The sequence below is a fragment of the Poecile atricapillus genome, chromosome 1 (assembly GCF_030490865.1).
Source record: "Poecile atricapillus isolate bPoeAtr1 chromosome 1, bPoeAtr1.hap1, whole genome shotgun sequence".
Taxonomy (NCBI): domain Eukaryota; kingdom Metazoa; phylum Chordata; class Aves; order Passeriformes; family Paridae; genus Poecile; species Poecile atricapillus.
Genome location: NC_081249.1, coordinates 178,280,655 through 178,298,666, shown reverse-complemented (window position 1 = coordinate 178,298,666; position 18,012 = coordinate 178,280,655). Strand labels below are relative to the sequence as shown.

The 18,012-nt window shown below is 45.0% G+C and overlaps 1 protein-coding gene across 1 annotated transcript; it reads left to right on the top strand.

Moving 5' to 3' along the window:
* Window positions 1-1,881: 1,881 nt before the first annotated feature.
* On the top strand, window positions 1,882-11,758 carry CGRRF1 (cell growth regulator with ring finger domain 1). The gene is made up of 6 exons (XM_058829668.1): window positions 1,882-2,071; window positions 4,964-5,103; window positions 6,727-6,904; window positions 7,097-7,244; window positions 9,968-10,075; window positions 10,938-11,758. The coding sequence occupies exons 1-6, from the start codon at window positions 1,968-1,970 to the stop codon at window positions 11,286-11,288; spliced, it is 1,029 nt and encodes a 342-aa protein (XP_058685651.1). The 5' UTR covers window positions 1,882-1,967; the 3' UTR covers window positions 11,289-11,758.
* Window positions 11,759-18,012: the final 6,254 nt, after the last annotated feature.

Below are 18,012 nucleotides of genomic sequence, written 5' to 3'. Positions count from 1 at the left end.
GAAACAATGTTGTTGCAAAGGAAGAAGTGGAAGGTGGCAAAGCATATGTGGAGAAAAACGACGTTGCTGGAAATTAAGAAATGTTGATGCAAATAAGGGAGACAGTGTTGGAAATGAAGGAAACTAAGGCAATGAAGATGCACGCTGTTGGCCTGCTGTTCCTGGCTTTGGAGCTGTGTAACAGGCGCAGAAGGGCACCCGTGAGGCAGAGAGAAGCAGCCCACAGAGCTGAAATAGAAGTCAGAGAGAGAAAGATGGAAATCGAGCGGAGAAGGCTCCTTCTTAAAAAGAGATACAAAGAGATGGAGCAACTGTACAGCAGGATGAAAGAAATGAAAAAGCAAATGGCCACATTGATTCGAGTGAATAGGAAAATGAACAGGATGGTGCAGGTAAGCTGGGCAGGATTTTGGAGGAGCCTGTGTGAAGAAAAGCTTCCTGCTGGAGGTGCTCTTTGCGCTGGCCAAGGGCTCTGCACATCTTTGTGAGCAGCCAGCGCACAGAGCTGCACTCAGTGCTGAGCACAGAGCTGTGCTGGGGCAGAGGCTCAGGGCTCCTGCCACACCCTGCCCCTCTTCACTGCCTCTCTTCCTTCTTTCTATATTATCTTTATCTATTAATGTTTCTCCATGCAGAAGCACTTACATGTGGCTGGTGGGATTTGAAGGAGGATAGAGCCGGATTGATGCACATGGATTTAAATAGGGGAAAAGTTTAGAAATAACTATGTATTTTTGTTTTATTTAGATTATTTTTTTCTTGATTAATAAGATTGTACAATATATTAGCTGGTGTTTTTAGTAATAATATTTAGTTGTTATACATACAAGCTATCAAAAATGTAGGAGTAGAATTTTGTTGCATGGGAATATAAATTTATTAGGAATTACCCATTTTTTTATTATTAAGAAAATGTATTACATACCATTGTATTATATGAAATATATATGAGGTTTTTATGTGAAATATAATATGCTAGAATTTTACAATATTAAGTAAGAGTATATTTTTATCTGTTTTTTATAAATTGTACATGGCACATTTAATGTAATGGATGTCATAGGATGTAGAATAGCTATACATGTTGGAATTGATAGAAACGATCGATATTGTTATAGCATATGGATACAGACGATACTTTTATTTTTATTATGTATTTTAATAAAGTTATGTTTGACATAATATTTAATCTGTGACGTTTCATGTGTTTGTTTCAACTCTGGAACCCTGGGGCCGCCATGGTCCCGCCCCGTCCCTGGCAGCCTGAGGGCAGCGGTGTTTCCATGGTCCCGCCCCATCCCTGGCAGCCTGAGGGCAGCGGTGTTTCCATGGCTCCACCCCGTCCCTGGCAGGCTGAAGGCAGCGGCTTCACTCGGTGTTTCCATGGCTCCACCCCGTCCCTGGCAGCCTGAGGGCAGCGGTGTTGCCATTTCTCCCTCCCGTCCCTGGCAGCCTGAGGGCAGCGGCTCCAGTCGGTGTTGCCATGGCTCCACCCCGTCCCTGGCAGGCTGAGGGCAGAGGCTTCAGTCGGTGTTTCCATGGCTCCACCCCGTCCCTGGCAGCCTGAGGGCAGCGGTGTTTCCATGGCTCCACCCCGTCCCTGGCAGCCTGAGGGCAGCGGCTCCAGTCGGTGTTGCCATGGCTCCACCCCGTCCCTGGCAGGCTGAGGGCAGAGGCTTCAGTCGGTGTTTCCATGGCTCCACCCCGTCCCTGGCAGCCTGAGGGCAGCGGTGTTTCCATTTCTCCCTCCCGTCCCTGGCAGGCTGAGGGCAGAGGCTTCAGTCGGTGCTTCCATGGCTCCACCCCGTCCCTGGCAGGCTGAGGGCAGAGGTGTTTCCATGGCTCCACCCCATCCCTGGCAGCCTGAGGGCAGCGGCTTCACTCCGTGTTTCCATGGCTCCACCCCGTCCCTGGCAGCCTGAAGGCAGCGGCTTCAGTCGCGGGCTGAGGGCGGCGCGGCCGCCCCGATGGCTGCCGTGTTCCTGGTTACGCTGTACGAGTATTCTCCGCTGTTTTACATCGCCCTGGTGTCCGTCTGCTTCCTCGTCACCAGCGCGCTCGTCCTCGGCTGGTCAGTGCTCTGGGGCCGGTGGGGCTCGGCCCGGGGGGCCTGGGCTGTGCTGAGGGGGGGCAAGGCCAGGCCCACGGCAGGGGCTTGGAACGGTCCATTCCAACACAAACACTCCTAGGCTTCTAAACGAGCAATAAAAATAATTTTTTAAAAAGAATTATATGTATTTCTGCTAAGCTCGTTCCTCTTTTAGTAATACCGCAGTGTTTTCTTAATGTTTTTTGTAATATCGTTCATAATATTGGCAAGCAATGCGTTTGTATCTACTGAGCTGTGTTTGGGAAGGGAGCAGAGCTGGGGAAGGGTCTGGAGCCCCAGGAGAGGCTGAGGGAGCTGGGAAAGGGGCTCAGTCGGGAGAAAAGGAGGCTCAGAGGGGACCTTCTGGCTCTGCACAAGTTCCTGGGTGCATCCAGGGTCTTTTCCAACCTAAATGATTCTGTAAATCTGTGAACTGAACTCCTCAAGTGCCTCGAGGGGTGGTGAGTGGGAGCTTCTGCTTGTGTTTGAGAGGATGCTGCAGAAATGCTGCTGTTCCCTTTTTCAGAAACGGCTCCTTGAACGTCTCTGACTCTCAGGAGTGGCTGTAAATGTAAATTTTGGTTTACAATGCAGAGCATTGACTGGCAGTTAGAATCTTTCATGCAGGAATTGTGGCTACATACACACATCAGACTCACGTGGTGAGATATAAAATGCAGTGAAAATAAAACAGGAGTCGTTGAACTTTCTGTCATTGGTTCCACATTAATATCTGCAAAGTGCTTGTGATAAAGGGATCTTAAAAAAAAAATTATGATACTGAACCATGATTTAGATGAATCTTCATCTTGTCTATCACTAAGCACTGATCCTTTTGCCAATTCAATCATTATTCTTGAACTTGTAGTAAATGCTGGCAATCCCCTGCTCAGAAAGGTCTGAAGTACATGTGTGCTACAAGGTCCTTGCATGGCACCTGTCCACTGGTGTCTTTTGGGTACTGGATGTGCAGAGGACTGTCCAAAGGCATTTTTTTTCAGGAGCAGAGATTCTAGTTGCATGTGCACTAGGTGTTATTGCAGTTTATGGAAATATATGCTTTTTTTTCTTCAGAATGGAGTATTAAGGGCCTGTTAATCAGAGGAGCCATAGCCAGAAGCTCGGCACATACAAGGAGGTGAATGTGTAGGCCACTGCTCAGAGGTATTTGCTGCTCCCTTGGAATTCTGTGTCATGGGCATGACCAGGAGCCTCCAAGGGATTTCCCGGTGCCTGCAGCTGCAGTTACAGCTCAAGTTCTCGTGAACTTGCTCAGGAAAACAACTCAAATCCTTCATTTGCCACCCAGAGCACTGTAAATGCAAATGGTGTCACCAGAGCACAGAATACCTGATCTATTGCTGCAGTGGCATTTGAGCTCCCTAATAATTTTCAGCATAAGTTTGCTTAATGATGTGTTTGTGGTGGTGTCAGTCAGCCTGAAAAATTCCAACTGTTCAGGAATGTTCATGTTCTCATTTGTCAAGCCTTGCAAAAGTGATGGGAGGAGCATCTGTTCCTCTGCCCAACCCTGGATACCTGTGGCTCTGCTCACAGTCCAAGTAGGTTAATGCACAGGCAGCTTCCAGAGCCAGTCCCACAGGTGCCCTGTGCACAGGGGCTGAAGTGGAATTTAGATCACCTGATTACCTGGGCATTGTGTTTTTAGCTGGAGGGGAATGCTCCTGTTAGGAGGAGCTGAAGGTTCAGCACTTGTTGGAGGTCTGGCTCTGCAGAAACATTAATTCATTAACTAAACCCTTGGAAAATCCTGCTTTTTATCAGCTGGCATTACTCTGAAGAAATTAACATTCTCCTCTACCAGCTAATGATCTGGACTGTTAGATCATAAAATAAAAACTATATCTTTATTCATCCTTCCTAAACTTAAAATTTACAGAAAACCACACCTTACTGTGGAATAGAAAGACCTCCGTGCCTTCACCTGCTGCTAAAACTGTACCAGAGGCTCTTTTATCCTTCAGATCTTCGTGAGGATAATCCCATTGCTTTCAACCAGCAAAGAAAGTTTCCAAGGAACAGGAATTTTCCTTCACAATCAGGCAGACTCTGGTATAAAACAGGAAGCACCTTTATGAACAGCTTCAGAGATTGGGTCCGTGTAGGTTTGGATATCGAAGGAGGGAAACAGCTGCTGCCTCTGTTTTTTTTTGTGAGATTTTTAACTGGGATATTCCTGTACAGCCCCAGGGAAGTCACTGTGGGTGTTTTCCCTTGTAGAAGAGAGAGCTGACCCTCTGTGTGCTCAAATCAAGTGATTTGAGTGATGCCACTGATGAAATGCAAATGTTTCCGTAAAAGGAATGGTTTTCATGAAAAACATACAGAAAGCAGCTTGAGGTTGGATATTAGGAAGGGTTATGGCTGTGATGGAGATGAGGCCATGGCACAGATTGCCCAGGGAAGCTGTGGCTGCCCCATCCCTGGAATTGTTCAAGGCTGCGTTGGATGGGACTTGGAGCAACCTGCTCCAGTGCAAAGTGTCCCTGCTCACGGGTGGATGCTGGAATAGTGCTCAGCTCTGCAGGACTCAAGACGGGAGGAAATTCTGGCCTAACTCTGTACCACTAGAGGGCACTGACAGCTCTCGTCAATTTTATTCTCTTTGTGAAAACCCAGAGCAAAATATTCCCCCTTTAAAGATTCCCTGCATCACTGTGCAGACTCCTGTCTTCTGACAAAAAGCTGAAGTCGAAATGGCAGGATATATCGTCCATGCATCCCAGCAGATATTCTGGAAAGCCAAGCTACTGCTGTTTGTCCTGCTGCTTGCTATTTAGAGCTGACAAAAAAAATCAAATGTGTCAACACTAACACCGAACCCACTCGTTCTTCTTGTTTTGTGTCTCCTAGGTTCGGTTTGGGTGTTCCTGTTATTCTGAGGAACTCAGAAGAGACAGAATCCAGCACAAGGGTGTTGAAAAAGCGGATGAGACAAGTGAAGAATCCTTTTGGGTTAGAGATCCCTAATCCTGCTGCAGCTTCAGTAACAAGTCAGTAGAATTCTTAAGTGATTTTTGTCACTTTGCATTCCTGAACTTGGTATTTTCCATTTTCTGCTTAGAATCATAGGATGGTTTGGGTTGGAAGGGACCTTAAAGATCACTGTTCTTGCTCTCATCCTTTTTCTCTATCATAATTCCTCAGAAATATGCTTCCATTCCAACAGAAATAAGTTTTTACATAGTTTATAAACGTAGTGTTTTTAAAAAGTGAAATGTTTGGATCTGGAGGTACAGTTTAATTCTTATTAATGGAACACTTCCTGCTATTACAGATCTTTAAGTAACTAAAACATTTGCAAATTACCAACCACTGTGGGTGTCTCTATAAATTTAATGGAATTGTAGAATTGTACAGAATTCATTATGAAATATGTGCCACCCACTTAAATCTAAGCCCAGATCTTCAGCAGTGTTTGGAAGTGCACTGTTTGTAATAAATAGATAAATAAATCATCACCCTCTTTCTCTATCTGTTCTCCAATGGAAACTGAATTTAAATATCTATTTGTATCAGAGTTCAAGCCATCCCTATCATTCCTGAAATCACCCACACAGGAAGTGGAATTCATGGCTTTCTGCATCACTGGGGGGCAGTGAGCAAGGCTGAGCATCTTCCACCCACACAGATGTGGGGCCTTGCAATGCATGAGGAAGTGCTGCAGCAGATTTTCCCCTTCCCTCAACATAAAACCCCCCCAACACAACAAATCCAACAGTTCAGGTAACTGGGATTTTTCAGAAGCTTTGAGCACTCCTGCTCCTGTTTGTGCAGGAAGTGTTTAGAAGATGACAGGTTTTTTGGAAAAAGAGTGGAGAGCATAGATACTCTTTTTCTCCTCTGCATGATCAAGAGCCTTATTCTTTGAGACCACAGAGAATTTTGTAGATGAGTGATCTAATTAATACCATAATCTCAGGAGGGAAAGGACTTTGGGCTAAGGCTTGGGCTCTTGTACCTGCCAGTGAGTGTGTAAAGTATTACCAGAAGTTAAAATTTACCTTTCATAAAATGCATGTGGTATTTTCATGAGCTTAATCAGCCATTTTATGTCTTCACACCCACTTCTTCATCCCCACTGACTTCCATGAACACTAAGCTGAATCTAAATTGTTAGAATATTGGTTTATAATGATAAATAATTTTTGTTATTTTATAATGTTTAGCATTTTAGGGGTGGCCTAATTGCAGCCTTTCAGTATCTGAAGCGAGCCTGGAAGAAGAGACTTTTACCAGGGCCTGGAGGGACAAGACAAGGAGGAATGGCTTCCCACTGCCAGAGGGCAGGGATAGATGGGATATTGGGAAGAAATCCTTCCCTGTGAGGTACAGGTTGCCCAGAGCAGCTGTGGCTGCCCCTGGATCCCTGAAGTGTCCAAGGTCAGGTTGGACAGGGCTTGGAGCACTCTGGGATAGTGGAAGGTGTCCCTGCCCATGGCAGGGAGTGGAACTGGATAGGCTTTCAGGTCCCTTCCAACCCAAACCATTCTATGATTGTATGATAAAAACACTGAAGTTGTTTTCTGCTTGTAGCTCTTCAAGCATCTAGGCTTAGCAATTCCAGGATTCCTGCACGTGGTGAGTTAATGAAATCCCTCTCCTCTTTCTCCAAGGGGGTGTAACCCTGACACCTGACTGCCTGGAGGACTGTGTCCTTACCTGCTACTGGGGCTGCAACGTCCAGAAACTCCACGAAGCGCTGCAGAAACACGTCTACTGCTTCAGAATAAAGACTCCTCAGGCATTAGAGGATGCTCTCTACAACGAATACCTCTACAAACAACAGCACTTGTATCCTTTTTTTGAGTTGTTTTGACAAAATCTGTTGGTTTTTTTGGCACGGGGAGCGTTGAGGCTGGTGAACACGCCGTGGATTTTGGCACAACTCGTTTATGAACAAACACGATGAGAAATATTCTTTATGCAAACGTCACATTTATCTGCAACTGCAACCACTGATTGTTTTCCTTGACACAGACAAAGCATTAAAAAAAATGACAAGGCAGAGAAATATTGTCAGTTACCAGAAGATGCTCAAATTGTGGATTTTGGCCCTGTGCCTAGAGCTCACTATCCCTTGGTAGCACTGCTGACGTTAGCAGATGAAGAAGACAGAGAAATATATGATATTGTAAGTAATATCAGAATATATTTCAGGGTCATTGTGTTTAAGGTCTGAATGTTTCAGGAGAGAGGCTTGAATAAAGCAACTTCACTTTCCTGTTCCCTAGAATTTGGTCACTCACTTTCTTATTTTCTAAAATAGAGCAGTTCAAAGCTTTGACTTCCTAACCTTACTCTTTGAAGAGGTAACGGAGAGACATTGCTTACTCTTTACTTATTCACTACAGCATTTAAAAGATGTTTGTGATTTCCCCAAAAGCTTCTGCCTGCCAAGGTCCCTGTGGTGAGAGCAATAAGGGTTGGGGCAGTTTACTGTTACCTGTTACTCTGATTTCTAGGATCACACAGGCCTGTGGTGGAGCTCTTGCGCTTACACAGACTCTTGGATTCTGTTGGCAAGGCAGGAGGATTTTTTTTTAGAAGTGTCTGGCAGAGATATGGAGCTGATTGCTGACTTGGCTGTTAGAAACCTAGAAATTACCTTTCTGCCCCAGGTCTGTGTCATGGTTGTGTCTCACAGGAGCCAACTCCAGGACACTTACAGGAAAGGATAAATGTCTGGCTTGAGGCTGATAGGAGATACTCAGCTCCCCAAAACAGGTCTCCTCCTAATCCCTTGCTATTAAAGCAGCTTCAGCCTTGCCACATGCTGTTCAATACCCTTTATAAACTCTAAATCGATGATCTCTGAATGATTTGAGACACATTTTTATCTCTCATCTTCTCATTGGATTGATCATCTGCTTGCACCAACTCCTTGAATGGTAGCACCGCTGAACTTAGAAACAAATGGCCTAAACCCACTGAACCCTTTTCCCTGCATTCACCTGCAAGCTGTAATCACACCAGTGCCTAAGAAATTTGTCCCTTTTCCAGGTGATGGTTATTCTTGGCTTCTTGTCACCTGACTTTAGGACTGCCCTTCTTTCTCCTGTCCCCACGTGAGATATTTTAATGTTTTAATACATTTTTATAGGTTCAGGTGTCAGAGTAGTTTAACATAAAGAGACTCTAAATGTAATATTTGAATGTATTTGACATTAGCATGGGCATGAATTTGTAACACCTCTCTTTTGAGCCTTAACATAGAAGAAAGGCATGGAAGGAGAATGGGGGAGGTATTTTTCCTCTGATTTTGGAGGAAAGGAACACATCTAGAATCTGTAAATTCAGTCAAGGAGTAACTCCACCTGAACTTCTTGCCCGACAAATGTCAGAATTGCGCCTGGTTTGTTGAAACAAACTTGTAAAATAGAAATGAAGTGTGGAAATGGATCTTTGCCAGTGTGATAATACCATTTTGAATTATTTGGGGGGTCTGTGTGTGTGTCCATCACTATGGATGGTGTTCCAGTGTCTCTTTCCTGAGGGAGGGGAGGGGTCTGATTTTCATCCTAGCTAGTTTTGTGGCAAGATCATCCCTACTTGGTTTTGTGCCATAATTTTTCTCTAGATCCGGAAAATTAGCATGACCATATATAAAGTTACAGAAATTACTGGAAGACTGTCACAGCTAAAGTGGAAGCTTAGATCTCAGGCACTGTGATTTAGAAAAAAAGGATTCTTTTACCAAGGAATAGTGAATTCAGTTCTTATAAATCCATATGTGTAGGTACATACACATTTGAACTCTGTATTTAATTAGCCATGTGTGGATTTTGAAGTGCAAGTCTAATTTGCCTTTAAATTTCTTTTTAAAGCAAAACAGCTTCTATATTTCATTTCTCTTTTGACAGCTTCTGGGAACTACAATAATATTGAATTTCACTTTCTTTTTCCCAGCTTTTTAGAGGCTATTACGTAATTTGGGCAGGGTGGGGGTTGTGAGGCACAGCATGCAAGCTTAGAGTGCTTGTATTTCCAGAGGAATTATCTAAAGTCAGCCTGTGGGGGTTCAGAATCCTTTCCAGTGAAATTTGTCTTTTGCCTGCTCAGATTACAAGCCAATCACTTCTTAGTGAATTTTGGAGTCTAAAAACTGCAGTCTGTGTGTTTGTGAGGGAAGAGGGAGAAAGTGGAGAAGATTGCTCAGGTGCCTTTCCAGTTTGGGGTGTAATTCCATGAGGTGGGAGCAGCCAGAGCAGGTCTCTGCTATAAACAGGCCACAGAAAAGCTCCATGGAGAAGCGAGGTGGGAAGCTGAAGGAGCACCAAGGGCTCTCTCATGCCACATCCTGTTTATACCTTGTCCAGTATATTTATTTTTATTTTTTTTTTTTTTTTGATCAGTGCTTGAAGTCACCATTGTTGAATTCCTGATTGTCTAAGGAATTAAGCAGGTCAGAAGCTGTACCAAAGCAAATCAGAGAATCATGGAATAATATGGGTTGGAAGGAACCTTAAAGATCATCTTACTTCACCCCTGCCATGGGCAGGGACACCTTCCACTATCCCAGGCTGCTCCAAGCCCTGTCCAACCTGGCCTGGAACACTTTCAGGGATCCAGGGGCAGCCACAGCTTCTCTGTGCCAGGGCATCCCCACCCTCACAGGGAAGAATTCTTTCCCAATATCCCATCTATCCCTGCCCTCTGGCAGTGGGAAGCCATTCCCTGTGTCCTGTCCCTCCATCCCTTGTCCCAGGTTCCTCTCCAGCTCTCCAGGAGCCTCTTGACGCACTGGAAGGGGCTCTGAGCTCTTCCTGGAGCCTTCTCTTTTCCAGGATGAACACCCCCAGTTCTGTCAGCATGAGTTATAAGTTATTAAATGTAGAATCTTTTTCCTGTTTGTAGATTGCAATGGTGGCTGTAATTCACGTTCCTGATGAAAGCTACAGACTTTCCTGCCGAATTTTGTATCAGTATCTCCTCCTAGCTCAAGGTCAATACCATGACCTGAAGGTAAGCCACGCTTGGAGTCTGGTTTCATGTGTATGACAGTGTTAACTTTAGCTTGTGTAGGCTTTCAGGAGCCTAAATTAGTACAAGGCTTCTATTGTCATGCAAAGAATTGGATGGTAGTTAAAATTATTTTATCAGTTAAGTAGTGCCACAGGAACTTACTGTACAGAAATATTTTCCATGAAAATATTCAAGATTTCCCGGAGAAATTACCTGCTTCTAATCTAGGAGTCCTCGTGTCCACTTAGTAAAGCAGTAGGAAGAAATTCACTGTTGAATGCTTCTTCTTTCCAGAATGTTGATTTCCTCTCTTCAAAATTCTCTTTTAATCAGAAAAGCCTCAGAAGAAACTTAGTTTTTTAAAATTCCTTTTTCTTGCATTATACTCAGGAATCATGCCCAGAAGAATTTGTGCTTCACGTAAAATAAGGCAAAAAAAGGAGTAGGGGATTGGAATATGAGCAAGAGCAGAATGAGTTGAGTGAAGCAGATTTGACAGCATGGTGGATATAATTTTGGTAGGAGCAGATAGAAGATCCCTCTAGGCACAGAGGCTGATGGACCAGAAGCAAACTCGAGCTGCTCAGAACCTGAGCACTTCTGTTGAAGTTCATGCATGATGTTGATTTAATGCAGCCAAGGTCTGAGGACTTGTCTTTAATATTTTCCCACTGTTTTATGTAATGTTTCATGTTTCTGAAATGCCTTTAACTGAGACCAGGCAGCTGCCAGGACCCACTCAGGATCTGGCACTGTTTGACCCAGTGAATGGACCAGTGGAACTACCACTGCACCCCTGTGTGTGCAGAGATTGGGGAAGAGTTTGTTCTCTCCTAAATACTTGTGTTTATGTGTATTTTAGCAACTCTTCATGTCTGCAAATAGCCCTGCACCCTCCTCCAGCGATACCTTCCCTGGTGAGAGCAGCACTGACAGAGGGCTGCTGGAAAAGGCTGGGCTGGCTGGAGATGAACCAGAATTGCAGGAAGAAAACAGCAAAGACTGTGTGGTTTGCCAGAACGGCCCCGTGAACTGGGTCCTCCTGCCCTGCAGACACACGTGCCTGTGCAATGGCTGCATCAAGTATTTCCAGCAGTGCCCAATGTGCAGGCAGTTCGTGCAGGAGTCTTTTCCACTTTGCAGCAAAAAGGAGCAAGATGAGGATGAATCGACCCATGTCTTGCAAGATGTTCTTCCTGGAAGAGTTTTTTAACAGCAGTTAAAAATAAAAGACCTGGGTTGTTTGCACTAAGATTAAATGTGGAAGCCAGACTATTTATGGGAGGATATGTAGAGTTAACTTGTAGGATTTTGCTTTCTTTTTTTTTGTTGGGTAATTTTCAGCTTCCTTATTTTTCCTCGCTCCATATGCTCGCAGGAGCGCTGCTTACCCGTGCAATGTGGACAGGAGAAGTGCGTAGGATAGCTCTGAAGGATGTGATTTTATTTATAACTGCTTCCTAGATTTTCTTGGAGCACTATTGGAGGCTATTTTGACTACTAAATTTAGGCTGTCTACTAAAAAAAGAATAAAACTTGCAAGTGCAGTTGCACAAGGCTCATTCTATATTTATTGTGTTTAAAATACTAGAGCCGTATATCGTTTTAACTCGGTATAATTTAGGAACTTAGCACTTTACAGAATGTACCATATGAAGGAAAGTAAATATTCTTCATCATTAACTCTGTGTATGTTTATTTTGTAGCTGAAGGTTGGACTGTGGCAGGAGCTGGGGGTTGAAGGTGTGGTTCAGGACACTGTTTCTGGCTGGTTTGAAGGATTTGTGCTTCAGCCAAAGCCCTTTGGAAAGATTTTTGTTGATTATTCTTGAACTGCGTGTTGCTGACACTTTCAAGCCCCTGCGATGACATCTTGAGACACAGACTTTCAGTCTTGCTGGCAGTGCCTGTAAGAACTTGTTCTCCATGCAAGTGTTGGTTAATCACTCTCCAGAGAGGTGGCAGTTTTGTGGTGCTTTGAGGGATTTCCAGCTCTTTGCACTTGCATGGTCAGCTTGGATGACCAGTAACAAGTTAACCAGTTACCCTTAGCAATAATCCCAGGAAGTGTACCTGCTCTAACAAGGGAAGAAGCTGAAGAACAACAGAAAATTATTTCCTTTCACTCCAGTGGTGTGTTGTCAAAAGCAGTAAAAATGGCTTTTGAGAAAAGAAAGTGGTTGGTTTCTTTAAAGAGAGACAAATTCTCCTAAAGACAAACGGGTTGAGTGTCACATCTGCTCATATAAGGGAAAATGCTCCTTAGAACTGTAGACATGGAGAGTAGCTGCTTTCTGTCCTCCCTTTTGTTCCCTTGCAGCTTTTCCCCACATCCAATTCCAGGACAGCTGCTCAGGCTCAGGCAGGGAAAACCATGCTCTGTGATCCTCAGCTCTGCTCTCCTGCCAGCTCCAGGGTACACACAAGGTGCTGCACACCTCCAAACCAGGGAAGCTTCTCCTACTCAAAGGTATTCCATCTTCACCTTTCCATCCTTCTTTTCTTTTATTGTTTGCTGTGACCCTGCTTTCAAACTCCTGGCAATAACCTCTGAGGAAAAGATTTAGGTGGTGCTGTGTGGAAGAGTAATGGTTAGTTGTAAGGACAGACAGAAATGGGCAATTGTTGCCCGTAGCCACAGATTTCCAGCCAGTGATCAGCAGACTGGTTGTAAGATAATTTTTCTGCTCTGCCTAAGTGACCATCCTGGCCAGGGACAATTTGGGAATAAACTGCTGGACAAACCAGGCTGCTGTTTGCACTGTGTACCAACCAGGAATGACACCCCGAGGTGTCTGTGGGGATGCAGCAGTGCCTGATCAATGGCAGCAGCTGCTTCCAAACCAGCAGCTCACACAGCATGTGGGACAGTGGATTGTTATTCCAGAGGAACAGGTTGATGCTGTGCTGATTCCAGCCTGGAGCTGGGCACTGATAATTAGCAGGGACTTGTTTGCCCACAGAGACGATGAAGGAGGTGTTGTTTACTGCTCGACCGCAGTAGTCACCGATATTTAATCAATTAATTAAAATATCCCATCAAACAACATGGGATCCAAACCTGTGGGCTTATTTAATCTCACAGTGAAATGGTATTCAAGTAACCCCACAGAGAGTTGCCTGGTCTGCTTCATCCTTCAATCAATGCAAGTATTAAATAATAATGGCAAGCAGGATGTAGCTGTGCTGAACTGCCAGGCCATGTATTTACCATTAAGTCTGTCCCAGCTTTTCATTTGTTACTTGCTCTTTTAATAGCATTTCCCAGAGATGCTTAGTTGCTTTCTCTGCTCTAACAAGCTTCCTTGCTGGCCCAAATGAAAGACCTGATGAGAGTTATAAAAAGTACAGTAGCTGCCTCATTACGTTTGTCCTTCTTCTAAGAAGCCATGCCAAAATACAGATCAGGTGAGAAGGAAAAGAAGCAGTTCTAAAGCTGCCCAGTGTATCCCTTGGTTGTCTTAAAGCAGGGATTCAAGGCTCTAAGAGAGAAATAAAACCTTCCTGTGATCCACAAAAACACAGTGTATTGACAGAGGCTGTTCTGCTCTGTCACTCTTTTGTAACAGAGGTGATATAACATTCCTTTTCTGCTCATAATAAATGATCTTTATGGATTTGTTGACATCAAGTAAGATGGGAAGACTTCTGGCAACAGGATTTGGTTCTTTTAAGCAGCACTGGGGTGTTTCAGATTTGTAATGTTTTTTGCTTCAGGAGAGGTTGGTTTGATTTGATTCATCAACCCTAATCAGAGCTGAGGCTTCCAAATGAGTTGATCAGACAAAGTGGTGCAATTTGGGGATGTCCCAAGGTGTCTTTCCAAGTGCCAATGGACTGTGACATGGGCATCTTCCTTCTGTAGGGAAATTTGCTGGGTTAGGATCTTCCTTCCTTCTTATCTGCCTCCTAAGTAGAGGGGAAAATGGTTGTAGGGAAAATCCAGGTCAGCTCAGGTGGATGCTGTACAACTCCATGACGGGAGGGCGCAGCCAGGTGAGGGTTGGTTCTTCTCCCAAGAAACAAGGAATAGGACAAGAGGAAACAGCCTCAAGTTGCAGCAGGAGAGGTTTAGATTGGATATCAGGAAAAATGTCTTCACTGAAATCGTGGTGAGGCTGTCCACAGGCTGCCCAGGTACATGTTCAGCTTTAAGATGAGCTTCTGTGTGAATCTGATTTAAATGCCTCATTTACATGCTAACATCAAACTTCAAGTATGGTTAAAGCAGACAGGAATTGAGTGAGTTTCTCCTTTCTTCCTTGATTTGCATGTTGCTGGGGCTCCCCATGCCCTGAGGAAGCTCTGCCAGATCTGCAGGTGACATCTGTCAGGTGAGGGATGTCTGGGGCTGACATCTGTCACTGGAGGTCTCTGCAGCCACCAGTCACCACTTGCTCAGCTGTCCTCACATCCAGAGTAAACAAGGACTGGCCTCTGTCACTGCAGCAGACGTGCAGCCCCTGCAGAGGCTGTCCCTGGTGTCCTGTGTGTGTGTGTAGCTGATGTAATTAATGCCAGGGATAGCTGAATTTCATCTGCTACAGCAGAAGTCCTCTGAACTGAGCTGTTAGAAAGGCTTGGTGTTGCCTTGCTGGGTAGGAAAAAAGAGAAAATTGGGATTAGGGGGTTTATTTCTGGATAACTTTGGTATTATTACCATTTCTGATGGCACACAAGGAGTGCAGCTATGAGGCCACAACTGAGCACTAGAGAGTCACAGGCTTTGCAGGATCTGCCAAAACAGCCCCCAAAAACAACAGAGGGGGCCAGGAAGTGTCTGCTGAACACTTCAGAGTCACTTGGGCAGCTCTGCATATTCTTTCTGTGTTGCTTTTACTCACTGGTGTCCATGGGTAGAGAGACAAGAGCTTGTAGTGCAGTATAGGACCCCCTATAAAAAGGGGCTGCCACTGGTTGGATTCCATAAATTCGTGGGAATGTGCAAGACCAACATAAAGGCACCTTTGTGTGGATGCTTCTGCAGCTGAGCTAGGAGAGGTCCTGTCTTAATTACCCCATCTCATAATGGGTATGATTTAAAAGAGTACATGTGCTAAAAGTAGACAGTCTTAAGACTAAATGAATCCATCAGCAGAGTCTGATGTCCAAAGTCAGGAGTCTTTGTGTGTCTCCCACAGAATTTTGAAAATCAATGACATTATAAATTTATGATGAGGTTACCAAGCCTTCATCAAGCTTGGGAAACCCAAAAAACTCCTTTTGTTCCTCCTCCCTGCACATGCAGTCCTCAAGCATAGAAAGGGCAACGCTGGGATGTTTGTCACAGTTGTGACATGAGGATTTGCATTTCTGTATTACCTCTGGAAATGTTCAAGGCCAGACTGGGTGGACCTTGGAGAAACCTGTTCACGTGGAAGGTGTCCCTGCCCATGGCAGGGGATTGGAATTATTTGCTTTTTAAGGTTTCTTGCAACACAAATCATTCTGGGATTCTTTGATTTCCGTTCTTTAGAAAACACTTGCACTACCTGGATCCTCCTGAGATTTGAGGGAATCCCAGAACTGCTTCTGTGGGACCAGCAATAATTATCAGGACAATCAGTTGCTACCTGTGTTTTCTATCCTCAGCCTGCGGCGACCTTTTATCTGCAAAAGATTTGTACTTAAAAATCTTCTCTAGGTTTTAAATGCCTCCTCCACCTTTTTGTCTTCATCAGCTGAGGGGTTTTGGCAGCTCCTAATAATTTTTCCTCTCCCATTGCATAGCTACTTCACATCTAATATTTCCTGGCAGATTTCTCAGTAGTAGCTGTAGTCAGGGGACTGGTGAGAGGTCTAATGCATCACTTCTCTCTCTCTCCTCGTGCTATTTATTCCAGTGTCTATCAGCTCCTCACTAACAATGCTTTGACAAACAGGCTGGAGGGGAGGCTTGCTAACTTGTGAATTATTTTGAAGTTACCCTCTTATTTTTTTCCCTGTAACTGTGCAGATGCTGTTGAGTTTGGAGGCAGAACAGAGCTCTACCAGGGGTTATCAGGCATCAGTCTCCTGCCAGCAGAACTGTGAGATACAGATGTTGTGTCTTCCCTGCTCATGTGCAGCACAGACACCACATTTGGTTTGTTCACTCCAGTTCTTGAGGGTCCCCAGTTTTAAGGATTTTCCCTGTAGGGAAAGACTGCAAGCTCAAAAAGCACCAGCTTGGAGGGAGCCTGGGGTGAGATATTGCTGGCAGCAAGGCTGAGGATGTTGATGGCAAGTGAGGAGCCCAGAGGGGGTCAGACATGGCATTGTCTCTGCTTGCCAGGGTGAGCAGAGCCCTGTGGGGCAGCACATTCCATTGATTAAAGTAAGACCAGAGCAGTGATTTATGGCACAGCACCGCTTGAAAAACAGTGATTTTCATTCAGCAGATGCTGGCATGCATGAGACAAGGCTGGTGGCCCAATTGCTGCCTTTCCTTTGAAGGCCAGTCTCCTCCCAGGTGCTCAGTACCAAACCCTGGCTGGAGTGGCTGCAATATCATCCCTCCTCTACTGAGACAGCTTGAGTGACACAAGAACTTACCTTTACATTTTGCTATAGGACCAAAAAGGAGTGTTTGCCAAGAGCTGGTGGATTCCCATTAAAGAATGACTACGACTTTCCCAGTCTTTCAATCTCCAAGTGTCTTCCCAGAGACACAAAAATGTGTGAATGAGTCTGCCAGCTCCAGTTTTCCCTTTTGGCACCAACTTCTTAATGAAAAAGTCTCCATCAAATTTCACAGCATTCAACACTCTGTCATTAGGAGGGCTTGGGCAAGATGCAGAACAGCCCTCAAAGGTCTCAGTGGATCATCTCCATTTACATCTATTCCAGCTGTGCCCACACATGCTTGTTAGTCCGTGCAGCCCTAGATGTCACTTCCCTGGATTTTGCTGAAGTTGTTTGGAGCCAGGAGCAGGAGGATCAATGCAGGCTGTTTTTCTCCGTATTTATCTTCCATATTTGGATCCCCTTCCATTTCACCAAATATAAGCATTGAGGTTTTCCTCCACCCCAGCCTCCTGACTACATCTAAACCCTCACCCAGCCTGGAAACTCCTCCTCTCTCCTTTAACGATATTCTTAAATTACCCTAATTTTGTCAGCTGCTCCATTATTAATAACTAACTAGGAAAACTGCCACAGTGTTAGTGCTGCTGACACGTGTCTCAAGCTGGGACCAGGATTCCAAAGAGAGTTGCTTGAGAGGGGTGGTTAGGGAAGCAATTTCCTCGATGGTGCGTGCTAATGCACATATCCAAGCCTGCCTTGGAGCTGCTGGAGCCGGGGAGTCGAGCAGCTCCGTTGCACGGTGCCTCCTTGGGGATCAGTGTCTTGTTTCATCAGGGCCATCTGCTTGCAACACAGCCTCAGCCAGCTCCAAGTCCTATAACAAGCTGCTCTCAGTGCCGCCTGGAAATGGTTGGAAAAATCCGAGTGTTGTAGGTAAACATGAGGCTGGGATACAGCCATGCAGGGAGTTATTGGGCTGGCAGGCATTTATGGGGTGTTGCTGTGCATGAAGAGGGGCCCAGAGCTACTCAGGGGTGCAGACCCATGCCAGGTGTGAGTGGAGCTGTTCTCCATGCCCATGCCAATGGCTGGAAAGGATGGAATGGGGCATGTCTTGTGTGGCCCACAATCCAGCCCCGATAACAAAGCTGCCCTGAAAGCCAACACACACAGAGATCTCAGTCCTTCAAAGGCACATTCTGCAAATATTCACTTGCTGTTGGTAGGACGATCAGGTGCTGCAATACTTATATTCAAGGGGTTGTTTGAAACTGGCAGAGCCCAGTGAAACTAACGGGAAATCCTTCACATCCCTTTTTGCATTCCCTTCTCCCTCAGCTCCTCTTCATCACCAATTCTGTTGGCATCTCCAGGCATGAGAGCAGCCTGTGATACGTTTGCCAGGGGTGGTTTTTTGAGGACCATTAGTT